The sequence below is a fragment of the Talaromyces marneffei genome, chromosome 5 (genome assembly GCF_009556855.1).
Source record: "Talaromyces marneffei chromosome 5, complete sequence".
Classification (NCBI taxonomy): Eukaryota; Fungi; Ascomycota; class Eurotiomycetes; order Eurotiales; family Trichocomaceae; genus Talaromyces; species Talaromyces marneffei.
The window spans coordinates 2,736,157-2,753,370 of record NC_072352.1 but is presented as its reverse complement, the minus strand read 5'-3'; the positions used below and the strand labels follow the sequence as shown (position 1 = coordinate 2,753,370).

At 46.6% G+C, this 17,214-nt stretch overlaps 8 protein-coding genes across 8 annotated transcripts; 2 read left to right on the top strand and 6 right to left on the bottom strand.

The window, feature by feature from the left end:
- Positions 1-368: 368 nt before the first annotated feature.
- EYB26_007320 (uncharacterized protein) lies at positions 369-1,662 on the bottom strand (the record flags this gene model as incomplete). The annotated part of the gene is made up of 6 exons (XM_054266592.1): positions 369-803; positions 859-1,119; positions 1,177-1,258; positions 1,313-1,383; positions 1,469-1,492; positions 1,558-1,662. 6 exons carry the CDS (start codon positions 1,660-1,662, stop codon positions 369-371), a joined length of 978 nt encoding a protein of 325 aa, XP_054122567.1.
- Positions 1,663-2,397: 735 nt separating this feature from the next.
- EYB26_007319 (uncharacterized protein) lies at positions 2,398-2,805 on the top strand (the record flags this gene model as incomplete). The annotated part of the gene is made up of 2 exons (XM_054266591.1): positions 2,398-2,523; positions 2,593-2,805. The coding sequence occupies 2 exons, from the start codon at positions 2,398-2,400 to the stop codon at positions 2,803-2,805; spliced, it is 339 nt and encodes a 112-aa protein (XP_054122566.1).
- A 749-nt stretch (positions 2,806-3,554) lies between these two features.
- EYB26_007318 (uncharacterized protein) lies at positions 3,555-5,149 on the bottom strand (the record flags this gene model as incomplete). Its single annotated transcript, XM_054266590.1, has 4 exons — positions 3,555-3,582; positions 3,632-4,006; positions 4,056-4,309; positions 4,358-5,149. 4 exons carry the CDS (start codon positions 5,147-5,149, stop codon positions 3,555-3,557), a joined length of 1,449 nt encoding a protein of 482 aa, XP_054122565.1.
- Positions 5,150-6,313: 1,164 nt separating this feature from the next.
- EYB26_007317 (uncharacterized protein) lies at positions 6,314-8,968 on the bottom strand (the record flags this gene model as incomplete). The annotated part of the gene is made up of 3 exons (XM_054266589.1): positions 6,314-8,312; positions 8,364-8,852; positions 8,946-8,968. The coding sequence occupies 3 exons, from the start codon at positions 8,966-8,968 to the stop codon at positions 6,314-6,316; spliced, it is 2,511 nt and encodes an 836-aa protein (XP_054122564.1).
- Positions 8,969-9,680: 712 nt separating this feature from the next.
- Positions 9,681-13,091, bottom strand: EYB26_007316 (uncharacterized protein; the record flags this gene model as incomplete). Its single annotated transcript, XM_054266588.1, has 5 exons — positions 9,681-10,288; positions 10,344-12,640; positions 12,697-12,778; positions 12,831-12,855; positions 13,008-13,091. 5 exons carry the CDS (start codon positions 13,089-13,091, stop codon positions 9,681-9,683), a joined length of 3,096 nt encoding a protein of 1,031 aa, XP_054122563.1.
- A 320-nt stretch (positions 13,092-13,411) lies between these two features.
- EYB26_007315 (uncharacterized protein) lies at positions 13,412-14,256 on the top strand (the record flags this gene model as incomplete). The annotated part of the gene is made up of 3 exons (XM_054266587.1): positions 13,412-13,448; positions 13,552-14,016; positions 14,084-14,256. 3 exons carry the CDS (start codon positions 13,412-13,414, stop codon positions 14,254-14,256), a joined length of 675 nt encoding a protein of 224 aa, XP_054122562.1.
- Positions 14,257-14,441: 185 nt separating this feature from the next.
- EYB26_007314 (uncharacterized protein) lies at positions 14,442-14,939 on the bottom strand (the record flags this gene model as incomplete). Its single annotated transcript, XM_054266586.1, has 3 exons — positions 14,442-14,692; positions 14,762-14,820; positions 14,914-14,939. 3 exons carry the CDS (start codon positions 14,937-14,939, stop codon positions 14,442-14,444), a joined length of 336 nt encoding a protein of 111 aa, XP_054122561.1.
- Positions 14,940-15,345: 406 nt separating this feature from the next.
- EYB26_007313 (uncharacterized protein) lies at positions 15,346-16,699 on the bottom strand (the record flags this gene model as incomplete). Its single annotated transcript, XM_054266585.1, has 6 exons — positions 15,346-15,370; positions 15,428-15,483; positions 15,539-15,637; positions 15,689-15,857; positions 15,919-16,541; positions 16,613-16,699. The coding sequence occupies 6 exons, from the start codon at positions 16,697-16,699 to the stop codon at positions 15,346-15,348; spliced, it is 1,059 nt and encodes a 352-aa protein (XP_054122560.1).
- Positions 16,700-17,214: the final 515 nt, after the last annotated feature.

Genomic DNA, 17,214 nt, shown 5'->3' with positions numbered 1-17,214 from the left:
AATAGATTTTACCAATAATTTTCCTCACTTCCACTATGGTTGTCTCAAAATCCCTCGATATACCTAACCAAAATTGAAATTGAAATATTGATGGCATCGGACCCCATTCGTGACAGACAAAGACCCGTCATTGACAATAAACTAATGAAAACGCTGAATAGCAGTAGCAAAATCAGAATAGGCCTCTCAGGTAATACACAAACAAAAACTCAACATGCCGATAAGCCGCTAGAACAGACAGAAAAAAGAGATGTGGTAAAGCTAAACCGAAGTGATTTGTGTAATTTCATATCCATTTCCATATGATGACTTTTTTTCCCTCCTAATTTCTATTTTCTTTTTTCAATATCCATCCTCCCACCTTTTGCTTAGAAGCGAGACTGCCTCTGACTCGACCTATAAATCGTAAATCCGACATACGCACCAATCACCACACCGAAGAACAAGAAGATCTTGAAGAAGAACCACAACCATCCACCGGAAGAGGCCTGCTTTTTCTTTCCACCTCGTCCACGGCTGGTCGGTGCACCACCCCTATTCCTGCTCGCAGCGGTACTTGAGTCATAAAGGTTGTGCGTAACCACGGAAATAATATCGTGCACGTCGGTGACTTCACCTGTTTCGCCTGAGAAGCCGAGGTATGCCACCGAGGGGATGGCGATGTTTGTGTCGGCTGCGCTAAGGGAGAAGCATTCGGTCCAGGAGCTGTCGGATTTGTATTGGAGGTCGAGCGTGAGGGAGCGGTCTTGGAAGTAGGTTAGGCGCGCTTTTGTGGGGATTGCGGCATCTCGGATACCGCGAGCCTGTCTGAGGATCAGTATCAAGTCATGATTTCGAAAAGTGTTGAAGAGGTCGTACAGAACATCCAGCCAACTCATTATCCTTGCCGTCATGCTCCTGGTCATAGGATGTTTGTCCATCTCCCATCATGGCCATAACGTATGGGAACGAGGTACCAGGACGGTTATTCTTGTAGGTATCGAAGAAGATTCCGAGACCTTCGAATCGATCTGCCGATCCGAACACAGGGCCTGGCGTGGCACGGCCTTTGGTGAGCCAGAGCGCAAATCCGTCGCCATGCAAGTGGCCTGATCCGTGGATCTTGAATTCAAATTCAATCTATACCAGAGCTTTAGTCTTTGTAATGATGCGGACAAGGGACGAGGGGGGTCATACCTCCCAGTTGGTCGCGGTTAGAGGGACGCGGGAGAATATCCAGCCCTGTTGGGATTGTCGTTCAGATGTTAGTCGTACATATCTGTTCCTGTTAGAGGCCTCCTAAAGATAGTTCGAATGGAAAAGATGAGCATACTGGTCTGTACGAATAACAGTATCACCACCAAAATCCCACCACCGACTATGCATGTCGGAATCTAGATAGGGCTACCGTCGGCGCATGTTAGTCGATTTCTTTTTTCTCGTTGTGTCATGCCAATTGCATGCGCATCATCTAGACTGAAATTCATACCGGAACCAAGCTATGCGTTCGTAACTATTCATCGTATCAGGGTAAGCCTGTCTTCGCGACGGATATATACTTTGTGGAGGGCTACTTACAGGAAGCATCTTCACATCAGTGTTGTCTTGCCAATACTTTGTATCTGCGGCCGTTACCGCCGAGGCCAATGCCAGGGCTGAGGCAGCCCATTGAGAGAACCACATATTGAGGTTGAGTTGGTGTTGTCAAGTCGTGGGACAGAGGTTGAGCGAAGGGGATATCTTTTAAGAAAGCTTCAAAGACAGAAAATATTGTAGGCGAGAGAATATGAGCGAATGTGATCTCTCAGCAATAGTTCGAAAAGCCGAATGAAAGAATTTACAACGTCAGGGCGAGAAACGTCAAGAGCTCGCTAGAATGTTACGCTGTAGGTCGAGTTTGAATGATCGTAAATAAACACAATGTCGCCGGGACATTCAATGGGTCCAGGACATCCCTTTAGCTGGACGGATATGTCGTGAATGTAGAATGCAGATCCTGTAGGAGAAAGAAAGACACAGCAAGGATGTATGCAGTTGTAGAAGTGGAACAGGAGAAGTATGAAGTTGTGATAGTAGTAAAGGTGTCCACTTGCAGACTGTGGCGGGTGCAGTGAGAGCTATTCGGGCTTTGGATCCAATCAGCCACAGTTTGGCCGGTGACCTCACTCTTTGCCAGCGCCCTAGGCCAGAAGGGGCTAGTGGGTATATACTCTATTCTCCGCAAGCTCATCCTCAAATCTACCATCCCAGCAACCTACATCTATAAAAAGCCAACGGCAGAGACACAGAACTTCCCGATCAGACCTCAAATACACTCCAATTCACATACAAAAACACAGACACACACACACACACACACACACACACACACACACACACACACACACACACACACACACACACACACACACACACAAAATGTCACTCTTCGGCTCCTCTTCCTCCTCCACCCCCTCCGAGCAATCCTCCGCCGAACTCAAAAATGCTCTCATGCAATCAGTCCAAGCCGAAGCTGCTGTGGCCAACACCCGCATTCTCATCAACGTACGCCTTCCTTTTCTCACCCAATCATACTATACAGCATAATAGCTAACAAAGGGCGGACAAATACAGAAAATAAACGAAAACTGCTTCGACCGCTGCATCCCCACTCCCGGCTCAACACTCTCAGCTGGTGAAAGTACTTGTCTTTCGTCGTGCATGGACAAATACATCAATCTCTGGAATGTGACTAGTCGTGCGTACGTCTCGAGGGTGCAGAAGGAGTCGAAGAGGATGGGTGCTGGGGCGGATGTTTTGGGAGCTTTGGGAACGTCGGAGCAATAAATCAGTCTTCAACGGATCATGAAAAAAGTGACGGACATAGGGATTGTTTGATAGACTTTGGTTTTTTGTTAGGGGAAGGTCTGGATATGGCCTATGTATAATATTAGCTGGAACTTTCAACTCATTGTTAAACTTTTAGAATGGAGTAAACAAAAGATGGGATGATTTCTCTCTCTGTTGCTAACGAAGATATATTCTTTGCGGTACATGATCCCCTACAAGCATAGTCCACGAGACCACAGATACCCTTCAATGTTACATATGTACTGGGCATAACGACATCTGGAACCTTGGCTCACGCTGTAACACTCAACCAAGGTGCCATGTTGGGTGTAATGTATGGATACATATAATGAATAAATAACATTGAACCACGTGCAGTGACTGCTTAAGAAAATTATGTGCTTGTATCGATTCATACCATAAAAAGTAAAATCATGCATTCATTGCCACCATCTCTCCAGTCTACCACCTAGACTTATATGCCACATACATCAAGACTCCATATATTTTGTCATATCGGTCCCAGACCGTAAATCAATCATTGTTCTCCAGCAGAAACACAAGAAACAGCAAGCAAAAGCAAGAATCGAAAGCAAACCCAACCCTGAACCCAAGGCCGTTGTAGATATGTTTAATAATATAAGATAAGGTTGTTTTATACCTGATGTTGAGATCTCCACTCCACAGTTGCGACAACTATAAAGGGAAGAGGGATAGAGCAGATGCTGGTAAGGTTGTTGAAATGATCAAAATTCGGTGAAAAGATTATGATATCTGTAATATGGTAAGCAAGACACTTCATAGGCTCCAAGAGAATACGTACGGGTCTTCTCCGGTACTGCCATATGCTTCGTTCTCCTCGGGATACTTGTCAAACTGACTGGCATCTCCCTGTCCGGCCCTCACAGGCGGAACATACGGAGCATCAATATCCTTTCTCAGCAATCTGTCCCAAGTCACCTCGGCGAACCAAGGGTGATTCTTGACATCCTCCGGGCCCCCGTGAAGGTTGCCCAGTCGCTTTGTCAAATCTGGGGTGATGAGCTGCGACAAAAGATCAACGGCATCTGGATGCATGTATGGAGGATATTTTATTTTGCCTCGGAGGATATTCTCGTATATCTTGACGGGGGATCCGCTGTCCCAGAACGGCGTAAAGCCGCAAAGCATCTCGAATATGAGGATGCCCAATGACCACCTGGCATTATCAGCACATATTCTCTTTACCTTCGTTTTAGGGTCCTTACCAGTCTACTGATTTATTATATCCCTTGGAGGACACAACCTCCGGTGCAAGGTAATCCGGCGTTCCACACAATGTCCATGTGATATCCGGAACTTCTTTGGCAAATCCAAAATCGGTAATCTTCAAATGCCCATGCCGGTCCAGCAGCAAATTCTCGGGCTTGAGATCTCGGTATATAATATGCTGTGCATGCAAATATTCCAGAGCCAATGTCACTTCAGCAGCGTAGAATTTAGCCACAGGGTTAGGGAATCTCTGCAACCGGTTAGCACGTTTCTTGACTACTGCTTGAGGAATTCATACCTGCGACTTTCGGAGCAGACTAAACAGCTCTCCGCCTTCAACAAAGTCCATAACCATATATAGATTCTTCGAATCCTGAAAAGTACCCCAGAGGGTGATGAGGAAAGGGTGCTTCACTCTCTGAAGCATCCTCCTTTCATCATTCGTGTGCTCCACCTGCTTCATCTTGACCACCTGGGCCTTTTTCAACACCTTGATCGCATAGAAGCGATGATTATGCCTCGACTGCACCAAATGCACGCGGCCAAAACTTCCGGTTCCTAAAGTTCGCTGCAGCGAGAAATCTTCCAGAGAATATTTCCCTTTGGTCTGTCTGGATTGCGACTTCGGCAATTGGCCCTGTGAGGTTTGGACATAGTTTTGTGTGCTGCTGTTGTTATTGTTGTTGTTGTTGGTGTGCTCGGCATGGTCTTGTCCCTGTACGTCGTTTCCATGCTGATGGTGCGTCGGGTTAATGATGCTTTTTATACTGCCAATATTCGGCAGATAATGGTGGTGTGAAGAGGAATTATTTGCGTCTTGCGCAATTTGTTGATTTGTTGACGAATTCAATGTCATCTGAATGTCGTTCGAACCACTTTTGGTATTGTTGCTTGCCTCGGCGCCGGTCGATCCAGCACTGTTGATGTTACTGTCGTTCGATTCCTTTGACTGCTCCGTTTCGTCGGCGGGTTTATCGGACGCTGATGTGGTGGGAGCTTCGGCACTTGCAGCAGTAGACGAAGCGGACAACTCCTTCGAACCTGTCGAATGCGTCTTTTTCTTCTTGAGCAGTGACCCGAACGTCGGCATGAGATGCTTGCGTCGGGTATTTTTTCCAGACTGCGAATGAGTCTGAAAAAAAGAAAGAGGATAGAAAGATAAAAAGAAAAAAGAGTCAATTGATGATTGACGGATACCCCTCAAAGCAAAAGCAGTTGTTCCAGGGTGGTTGGTGTAGTGCAGGTGGAGAAGAGGACGAGGCTACGTAATGTACTCGGTTGACGCAGTAGACAGAAGAGGATCGCTCGGATCGACTGGTAAGTGTAATATGGTGCGATAGTAGATAATATATAATTGATGGTTATAATGTTGACTGAACATGTGTTTTCTTTTTTTTCGATATAGATATATGGTCTGGCCAGAGCAACGACAAAGTGAGTGGTGAGTGGTGAGTGAGCTTTGGTGGGATCTCGGGATCTGCTTGTGGCGTCGTCGGATTGCTTGAGTCGGCTGTGAGTGTGGTGCACGTATCGGCTAGAGTGGTTAGTTGACGGTAAGATAGAAGATAGAAAGATAAAAGGACAGGCAAAAGACAATTGGACAGGGATCGGAGTACAGCAGCGCTATGCCGTAGCAATGCTATAGGCGAGTGTAGAAGAACTACCACAGAGTAACTAAAGAGTACAGAGTAGGCAAGTGGACTGACGTACAGGATCCGATGAAGTCAGGAAGGCGGGGTCAGTCCGGAGTCCGTGTCTTACTTCTTCTGTCTGTCTATTGGTGACCTGTTCCTTTTATGATTCACTACTTTTCTGCTCTTCTTTCTCTGTGAATATATATAATATGGCTGAAACTCATATTTGTTATATGGCGGATCGATTGATTTCTTATTTTTTTTTCTCTCCCATGAAGGAGCTACCAACAATCCGAGACCTTGTAATGGATGATGATGACGTGCTGCCATTTCCGGCTTGGTCACAGTCATCCATCATTCACTGTAAATACATACTATGTAAATATCATCTAATCTCGAGTAACTAACCCCAGGAACCTCTCAATGATCGGATGATCGGTTTACTTAAAGCTTATCTAGACCTTTTCAGTGTGGTTCATGCAATCAAAGTCCATTGTATTGTGATATATAGCAAAGGATATACCCCAGACAAGAAGATAAAACGCCAGTCATACCTACACCAACAGCCACTCCTATGCAATAAGCCGCAAGAAAGAAAGAAATACACTAGTAGGAGACATCTACCATACTCGATACTGCTCCATATTCTTCTTGATCTCACCCACAATCTCCGCTGCCTCGGCCTCGTTGCGAGCCTCAAAGTCATATCGCTTCTGCTCATGTGCATCCGTTCCTCGAAGAACAACCACCTGAAAACTCTTCGGATGCCTTCGGCTGACTTTGGTTCCGATAATATCATTGAAATTGATCGATCGCGTCTTTCCCGTAGCGTCAAACACTCCCTTCGCAGTCTCCCCCGGCATGACATGCAGGTAGTCATTGTCAAGGACCAGAACTCTCTGATTTGAAGCTGTAAACGACATGGATTGCTTGCGATATACATAGTATCGACGATAATAACCACCAACCAAATCTTGCTTCTGGGGTTGCGCAAGCGGATGTAACATCTGGTGTTTTTTACCTTTCTTTGAAGCTGCAGCGTTCGTGCCGCCGATCTGAAGGGGCGCGTTGGGCGAAGCGCTGCCAGGGGAACCTGCGAAAGAGGCTCCGGCTCCAAAGCGCCGACGGACAACATCTAATTCGGACACGTTACCTATGACTTCGACGGTACGATCTAGAGGCGCAACGGTGTTGGTGCCTGGGATTTTGAGTAGATAGTTGCCCTTATCTAGCCCCCAACGCTTGCAGACTGAATCAAGAATCTCGGCAATGTAACTATCCGTAGCTGTGTTCACCGTCGTGGTCTGTGTCGACCCTTCAATGTTGATGAACCGGACCTTTAATGTCTTTTGAACACCCAGACGAGGCGTGGCATGAGACGTGGGTGCGGGCATATCCGCCGGTTTCAAAGTAGTGCCATTCAGTGCGGAGGAAAATGGTTGCCCAAGAATAGGATTTAACCTCACCGCCGAAGGCATGGGTTTAGTTTGTGGCGTAGCAGTGCCAAGGGTCTGTGATGTCGCTTCACTGGTCTCGACAACAGGCTCTGGGTTAAACTTGGGGTACAGTCGAGAATATTCTTCAAACTCCGCATCAGTAGCTTCAACTAAAGCAAATTCGTCGTATTGTTTCCCTCTTGAACGGCCACGCATTCCGGCTGCCCGGTTATTGTTGGAAGTAAAATCGGCCAAGGGTAGGTGACGACCCAGAGCTGGGAAATCAAAGTCAACTTCACCGTCTTCGACCATTCGCAATGTCCATCGATTGACATTCAGTTTATTGGGGTCAATGGCGGGCTTTAAGCCCTCTTTCAGATACCTCCACAACGCTAGACCAATGGCTTCTGTGACTGTCACCGGACCGGTACGACCTTGATCGCGAGAGTCTCGGAATATGGGCATGTTGTATGGAGTTTCAGGGTCTTCGGAAAAGGGCGCATAGATCTTGATATTCAAAGCCGTATTGGAATCTGCGGCCCACAGAGGCCCAAATCTCTCGACCGGGTTGGTTGGTATAGCTTTCTTCGCATTTAGTTCTTTCGACAAAAGACTGACAGGCTGTAAAGTGCTAATGGGTCGTGGAGGAGGCAATTCTTGCAAACCAGGGGTGGTCACCTTTGTCTTCCTAGGCGATGTGCCTTGCGAGCTTGCATTTGCTAGCTTGTGCATCATCGCCAGTGATGAATTCAGGGTGTCATTCAAGGGAGCACCAGCAAGAAGAGACGCTGATCCTGCGGTGACACCAAAATCCGACGACAGATCTGAATCTACAGAGCCCGCCACACTGTCCTCATCTTGATCACCAATATCCCCGGAACGCGCTTCGCTATTTGCTTGGCCGTCGTCTGCTGGTTCTTCTATAACCTGGTGCTGAGCGGAGAATTGAATCTGTCGCCGTCTGAATAGAGCAGGATTATCGCCTTCTGACATATCACTGCTCGTCACGGTATCACCACGCGGTCGTCCTTGGGCTACTTCAACTGCTCCCATTGAACTCCGTCTATATCCCGGGCCCAAATTTGCATCGGAGCCTGTAGGTTGCACCTCTTCACTTTCCATTGGTAGGGATCCTGCCCTATTCCGCACAGGCATTTTCGAGAATTTGATTTGTTGTGCCGCTCTGTATAGAGAATCAGCGCCAGCTTTTCATATCAAATGGAGCTTTACTAACCTTGTAAAATCACCTTCATCATCACTGTCATCACTCAAATCGCTACTATCTTCATCCTCACCTTCCCCCACTCTCTGAATAACGGGAACATGGCGATCACGTCGTCTATTCTTCCGCGCAGATTTGCCATGATGTTTAATCCCGAGTGCATACGTACTCCCACCCCCACCCCCAGTCACCATCCCACCTTCATCTTCCTCTGCATCGTCGATGCTCAAGCCATCCCCATCGTTCAACTCCGTATGTCTCGCGAATCGATAGTACTCGGATGCGACGTTCGCCGTAGTAGGGATGGGAGGCGAATATGTCCGTTTGATGAGAGAGCCACTTTCTTGGGTTGTTGTGGTTGCGTTCGCGGATGTAGGCACCCAGCCAGCGGCGCGAAAGCCGGGAGTGTTTAGTATTGAGTTGTTGACGTTGATAAGACGGTCGCCAATGCCGTCTTTGATCGAGGAGAGGTATGACGTTCGCAGCTGCCAGATTGTGAAACTAGAATATGCGTGGTGGTAGAGTTAGTTTTGAGCTGATATCGCAGGGCGCAATGGCTGGTGTTATGTCACGAGGGTCTGAGGATTCACTCACTCTTCACTCTGCAGAAGGGACATGGTTGAGTATAGCGCCTATTACAATAGCGCAAAATATTTTACAAGATTCGAGGCCTCCAAATCAGTCGTAGATAAGATCTGCATTCGTTCGAGTACACAGGACAGGGCTATCGTGGACCAGCATCCCCAGGATAACGCATGCCGACTGTAAACTGATATCAGTCAACTCGGGAAAGGAATATCTGGGACGTAAAGTTCATTTCAGGTCCAGCCTGATAGAATGAATGCAAAATGGTCTGCTCATGCGATAGTTGGGGATAGAAGAACAAATGAGAAGAAGAGCGTTGTTAGATACGGCAGGAGCTAAGTTAGTGAGTGCTAGCGGCTCAGCCGCCGGAGATTGGGGGCGTTGGCTAACCCTCAGTTAATTCAACGCGGGGAATATTGGTCTAAACCCTTACCGGTAACAGCCACCACGTTCAAAATCGTTGATATGCATTCACCAAAATTACAACCCATATTATTTGGACCGAAAGAATCCGGTAAAAAGATCTGATTGTATTATAACTACCGAATTCGGATTTGTCAATGTACTTATAGTCATCATGATCAGTTTTCGCAAGAGTTTTATCATATCAATATGGTACAGTAATCTATGTTTTCAATGTGCCGGTCATTATCAAACAAAGGTATGGACTACAATGTAAACAAGATAACACACAGCCATGGGAAGATCAAAAGCTTCCCAGTGCCGCCCCTTAATAATCTAGCCTTACTTCGCTTTGGCCTTCCCCTTCCGACCTTTCTTCGGTTTCTCTTCTTCGTCATCCTCGTCATTGTCATTCTTTGCCTTGGCTTTCTTGCTTTTGGCGGTCCCTTTGGTGGCCGCTTTTTTGGCTTTGGGAACCTTGACATATTTGTCCTTCTTCAAATCTAATTCCTCTTCTTCATCCTCTTCGATGGCATCATCGACGACCTCCTCTTCATCAGAGTCCTCAATTGCATCCTCAATGTCGGGTTTGACCTTGGGTCCTTTCTTCGGCGCGAGAACGTTGGTGGCCTTCATGAACGGCAGAGGGTGGGATCGTTGGTTGTAAATCCTGGTGAATGCTGACTTTGTTTGGGTGTGGATATCGACTACCGATTCACTCATTGGACCAAGGCCGAGTTCAACTATAGAATCAAAGTCCTCGCGAGTGATGAAATAGCTATCCATCAGATCGATGACATCTTCGACAGCGTCTTTGCCATCAACCATCAATGGACGCACCATTTTATCCCAAAGCGCAGGCAAATACTGTTGTCTTATCTCATCGCGGTCGCCTGAAGCTCGAAGTCTCATATGTCCTTGGATCTCTTTGGTGTAACGGTTGAGTTTGCCTGAATAAACGTTAGCTATGAATGTTGTTTTATCTCTTGATGAAGTAATGCTTACCATATTTACTATTATTACCCAACCAACTCGTAAAGGACGTTCGTTCCATCATGTTTCCGAAAATGAAACTGGCAGGTCGTACAAAACTAAAAACAGCGTGGGTTGGCATCAAACTCCATTGTTGCTGGCTGCCATGGATCATTCGATCCACAAGATCACCATCACTGATGCTCGATGCGGCATTATCAGCTAGCTCGAGAAGTTTCAGCTTTCGCTCCTTGCCAGGGTAGTTGCTAGCCAGGGTTGGTTGAGTCTTCAGGTAATTCTCCTGGAGCATGAGATAGCTGAACTCGTGGTCATTGAAATACAGCTCGATCTTGTCGTTCAAGGTAAGCTTGGAGCTCTGCGAGAATGTCTGAGCGTTAAGAATCTTGGATGCAATGTCCCAAGGCTTCAAGATGATATGCTTTTCCCACGCCTTTGATAGCTGCTTTCCTTGGTCAAAGTCCAAGGTCTTCTGATCCAATTTCACCGTAGACAACATATTGATAAGCTGTCTAATGTCTGCATTGGTTCCTGCAATTAAGCTGTCGAGAACTGGAGGAGGAATCTTAAGACCTTCGCGAAAACAAATCGTCATAAGTCGTGCCCTGATCATTTCTGCAGTTGGACGCCTGAATGGAAGCTCATAGGTGACATGATCGAATGGCTTCATCTTGGGTAGGCTGCGCTCGTTGCAAATCAAGATCAAAGGAATATTTGTCTTTTTGGCGGCAGCAGCAAGAGCACCAACACCACCTCGGTCCCCGGCAGACATACCGTCCACTTCGTCCATGATCAAGACCAGGTTTTTCTTTTGACTTTCAACATTTTTGCCTTCGCTCGAGAAATAACCCTGAAGGGATGTCGTATCCAAGACACCGAGAAGACCTCCTTCAACCAGCTTTTTGCTACGAGTATCACTAGCATTGGTCTCAACAACATCATATCCCTCCAGTTTAGCGACCAGATGAGCTGCTGTCGTCTTTCCAATACCGGGTGGTCCATGAATCATGACAGACCTATACAGGCCAGAGCCGTCTTTTCCGGCCATTTTGAATTTCCGTTTCGCATTCAAGCGCCAATTACGCAGCCATGTTTGAAGTTTCTCGACCTGGCCTTTGTTTCCGCATATCATGTTTAGCGAGCTTGGTGCATATTTTGTTGTCCAAAGACGATCGTCAAATTGGGGTTGCGAGCTAGCCGGTGTCGTGGCCGCGGACTTCTGAGGTGTCCTCCTTGCCTTTGCTTCGGCCGCTTTCTGTTTCTCTTCTTGCTCCATTTCCTCGGCCATGGCACGAATTTTTTTCTCTTCAGCCTCTTTCTTCGCTTGCGCTTGTCCAGCAGCCTTGCCACTGCCTCCGTTAGCAGGGAGCCGTCGGATCAGCTCGAATAGTCCTTCTTCGCCTATTGTCTTGATATTCATCTCCTTGATCTTCCTTAGTTTGCTAGGGCCGGCGTCGCTTCCAAGAACAACGTAGCTCGTCTTTGAACTAGGAGCTCCGGTAACTTTGCCTCCGTAACGCTTAACAAGACTCTGGCCTTCCTCGCGTCCAAGAGAATCCAGAACGCCTGTAAAGACGAAAGATAAACCAGCAAGGCAATTCTCAGCCCCCACTGGTATTTCTGCTGACCCAGCAGCAGGAGGCGTACGCGATCTACCAGCAGCCGCAAAATTGAATTTTGGCTTCTCACCGGGCACTGTTGGCGGCGGAGTTGGCGGTCTGACAGTCGGTATGGCATCGAAAATATCCTGAATTTCTTTGTTTTCAGGCTCCTGTAATTTTGCAGCAGATTTCTGTTTCTTGACTGCTGGTCCTGTACTCTTCTTGGGTTTTTTATCATCTTCATCAGCATCAAAGGCAGCGTCCGTCTTGCGTTTTCTTCCAGGCTTGGATTTGGGTGGGGTGTCAAGCATTTCCATATCGTCGTCATCAGGTTTACTCCTTCTAGAGGTGGCGGGCTTCACGATAAGGTCGTCAGAGTCGCTTGCGTCGTTATCATCGACATAGTCATCATCGCGCCGGCCGGATTTGCTATACTCAGTTGCAAAGATATCATCACCTCCAAGACCTTCATCATTATCCAATACCTTCAAGACAGGCTTCGATGCTCTCGATGCTGCGTTCTTCCCCGTTGATGCTGGCGTCTCCTTGCTTTGTTTGGCTTTTGGTGTGCTGCTTCCATTCTCGACAGGCGAGGGAGTCGCAGGTGCGGTATCCTTTGCTTCGGCATTCTTCGGAGGTCGACCTCTTTTCTTGCTAGATGCAAAATAATCTGATGTGCTAGTCGGCTCTCCTTTGGCTTCCTCTTTTGGTCTGTATTGCTCGGTTTGTCAGGTAATGCCGTTTGTCAAACTGTAATAAGTACGTACTGTTTCTTCACTGGTTTGTTTCTCGGAGATGGTTGAGGCTCAAAATCATCCTCGTCACTGTCATCAACTACCTTTCTGCTTCCTTCAAGATGTTAATTCACATTTTAGCCTGACGATCGTAGCTCGCAACTTACGTTTCTTTCGCGCGGTAGTAGGGTCCTAGTAACAATAGATTTAGCAAATAATCAAGACAATTGACACAGGATTCAAGATAAAGCCAAGCAAGGATGCCCGAAATTCGGTGATACAAATTCTAGACGCATAATTGTGCACTTAAGAAAATGTTGCTGATGACGCAAAGCTTCGCTTACCTCCTTAGGAGCTGGTTTGGTAGCAGCGGGAGCAACTGTCCCAGAGGCAGTTTTGATACCGAAGAAACTCCTGATATCTGACATTTCGATACCCAATCAACAACAATTCGCCACCTAAAGGTTAATGTAGATGGGTAGAATTTTGATGATGTTGCTGTTGAAAGAAAACGGCCTGGAGCAGCGGGAAAGCACGCGAGGACGCGACTGTCGTGCAGACCCGCGCTCGCCGCCTTGGTTGCCTCGAACCCACGTGATCAAACCACTTTTACCCTTTTAGGTCAGTCTTTTCGATCCGAGCTTCAACTTTCCTAAGACTTGGCCGCCGGACGGACGATATATTCTCTCAGTACAGAAAGTATCACGAGTGCCTACCTTCCACCGGAGGGCCATAATATCTGTGCAAGATGTTGGCCAAATCACAATTCGGCCTGTTGAGGTCATGTAAGTCAAATGATCTTATTCCCAACACTCGCTTCATTTTTTTCTACTTTTATACGACGGCCTTCAATTCGATGTGATCATGTCAACTAACATTCAACAACAGATAACGTTCCCTCCCTCATACAATCCCAAATCACACGATGCTTCTCCACCACATCCCCAGCCCTGGACTGGCTCACGCCCAAATTCGCCGAGAAATCCAAATCCCCCAAGGGCCGTCCCAAGATGCATACAGGTGGTTCCATGCGCGGCACAACCGTTGTGCATGGCGACTACGGTCTACGAATGAAAGACCACGATCGCCGTGTCGCAGCCTCCTCCCTCAAAATCGGCGAAGAAACAATCCGAAGACGACTACGAGGAATGAATTACACATTGTACAAGCGCGTTAGTGCAAATATCGGTGTGTACACTTCGGGTAACGAAATGCGTATGGGTAAGGGAAAGGGTAAATTTGATTATTGGGCGGCGAGGATTCCGGTTAGTAGGATTGTGTTTGAGATTAAGGGAGATATTCATGAGAAGATTGCGAGGGAGGCGTTTCGGTTGGCGGCACATAAATTACCTGGTTTGTTTATCCATGGCTTTCACAACATACTGTATTGCGCAATTTTGCTAACAATATATTCTTACAGGAATGTGGGAATTCGTCAAGAAAGGCGATCCACCAGTCGTTGGAGTCACAAAATTGGGCAATGGAGTCACGTTGGACAGTCTTAAAAGGCCACGACGAGAAGTTCCTCTGGAAGTGAAGAAAAGCACCAATCCACCCGAGACAGCATCCACCAGCACATCGCCGACTCAATAAACCCCCTTTCTCTCTGTTTCTTTACGGATTTCCTTCACACGATGTACTTTATTATATCCGGTCTAAGCACCAATTCCCGATCCGGGCCTGAGTCTCTGCGCCGTTCTTGTCCGTCGAGCCTCTTCATCGATGCCATCTGCATCAGGCTTCAAATCTAAATTTTGTACCATAGATACATACATGCATTAGCCTTTCTTCTTATCTAGAATCTCACGATTCACATGCGAGTCTTTCATATGTCCAATCTTAGAAACGGCCGGGAAAAATATCCATGTACCTTTATCAACCTCCCCCGAAACACCGCTTGTCATCCCCGCTGTCTGCGGACCCGTCAATGTCGGATCTCTTGCGGCTCGTTCCCCATTATTGCATTGTTCCTCTCCATTATCATCTTTTGAGAGGATCTTGAGTGGGCTGATGGTGCTTTCTTGGGTTGCTGGTTTGATGCCATTCAATCAGTCACCAGGCAGCTTATTTCCTTCTTGAGTGGAGTAGAGAGAGATACCTCCGAGTTGTCCTTTGTCCTTGGGAGGGGTGACTGTGACTGTGCGGATGGATTCGTATCTGTTATTGTGTTTCGTCAGGGTTACCTATGTAGTTATTTGCTTGTAGATGTCGGTGTAGGAAGAAAAGGTGAGAGGGGATGGAGGGACGGACTGTGTGCTTTCACCACCTGTCTCCATGATTCAGTTTGTTTTACTATGGCTGTTAAAGTATTTTCGGATTATAGATTGTAGGTATGTAGCTGGTGGAGGTCTTCCACTTACTTTGGAAGATGAGTAAGGTACTATAGAGAGTTTTATCAAAACAATGACGTAACCGACAACGCCAAAGGACATCAATACATACAATCAATTTCATGTACGTAGGACCTGCTAATAGTCAGATATCTCGTTGCGCCATTTTGACTCCTAGATGGATACAATCAAAATGCAGAGATCAGTTGACAGATGCTGTACGATATATCATACGGAACACACAAGTACTATAACACATGAACAAAATCAAATCCGCTCGTTAATCAAAAGACCATGCCCTCTAACTCATTACGCCTATATCCCAGTAGTACGTAGCAACACTTTTCATCATTTAAAAGTCCATGCCCATCAAGTATCTATTCATAATGTTAGTGGATTCGTGGAAAGATTTAAAGTAGGATGGGAGAACGTACCCTTCATAGATGCGCATGAATTTGGCCACAAAAGCCTCAAGATGGAAGATGACTTTCTGTATAAAACTTTAGCATTTGGTAAGATGCAAAACATGGGCTGAAGGCACGTACACTGCCCAACTTAATTCTATGCTCGTAAAAGGCCGACCATTTGATAACCTCTGGCTTCAAGGCGTCGTCGACCTTGGAGATTAGGTTGAATGTCAACGTCTAGGGCGTGTTAGCTTCCATATCAATAGGCTGGATGCAATGAAGGGGTACCTTCAACACCATCGTAGGCGGAATGCAATGAGTCAACAAATCATAAAGCCTTTCCCGAACCTGTAATATCCTGGCCGGAGATCGCTCTGCCAATATCTCATCCGCAACCATTGAAATGAGCGCCTCCCAATCCGGTGGAGGAATTGGAGTTTTATCAGATACTTTCTCACTATCACCGCCTATCGTCAGCATCACATTGTTCCAAACTCCACAAATCATGCATGACTAACTTCTGCGCATAAATAGCCTCAAACATAAGCAAAGCCCGTCGCAAATTCCGTCCACTCTCCTTCGCAATCCTCATATTCAACTCATCACACGGCGCCCAATTCTCCTTCGCCGCCGCCGACTTGAGCACAGCACAGATCTCTGTTTCGGATGGCGCCGCAACACGCACCAAGAGTGTTCGTGAGCGAATCGGCGCAATGATATTCGAGGTACTGTTCGCTAGTAATATGAGACGTAGATTGGGGCTGTATTTCTCCATAGTTCGACGCAGAGCGGCCTGCGCATCACGTGTCAAGTGGTCTGCTTCATTGATAACGACGACCTTGAATCGTTGTCTGGCTGATTGATCGACTTGTTGTGTTTGAGCGACTTCTTTCAATAATTCCTGCACAACAACGCGGTCATAATTGCCTACATCTGAGGGCGTGATTTCAAGATGGTAAACGGATGCAACGATGTTGAACTCTAGTTTTCGGTTGCTAGTGGTCTGAAAAACGCGAGCGTCGATTTTGATTTTTTCGACGCCGGGTCCGTAGAGTTCTTTGAGGGTTGCGATTATGCGGGTTTTTTTGCCTGCACCGGAGGGGCCATATACTAGTAGATGGGGGAAGTCGCCACTTTGTGCCTGTATATCAGAATTCAGGATGAGTTTTTGACGTCTTGATTCGAAACAGATCAAGTTGGGCTGGGTCTTACCAGGGATTTTAGCCGTGCAGAGAGTTCAGGATGGTAGGTTAGTGAATCGAGCGATCGTGGACGTAATCTGTCTACGAGGAGAGCCATATTGTAATCGTCTCAAACTTGACACAGATAGTAATTGTTGGTGTCGATGTCTCTGTATCTTGTCTCTGAGAAGTAGTAGTCTAAAGAAACGCGTCGGGATTGCATTGACGCGTAGCACTTAACATATGGTCCGTGCGTCTTCCCCGAAGCCCTTATATCTGAGGCATCCTTGGATCACGACGAAAGATCTTTCTATAGAATCTATACTGAACTGAATGGAAATGCTATGGATATATCCACTAGGCCATGTCGAGCTGTACGAATCAAGCGTTTCTCTATGGTCATATCCAATCAATGCTATTTCCATTAACAATATGTACAAGCTATCTATCTATACATGTCTTTCAAGCGTTTCTCTATGGTCATATCCAATCAATGCTATTTCCATTAACAATATGTACAAGCTATCTATCTATACATGTCTTCCTTCAAATCTTGTCCCAAACCGTCCAATGCACAAATAACGCCATTTAATGTATGAGCTGAGTAGGTAGATAGAATGTAAATCCCATGAT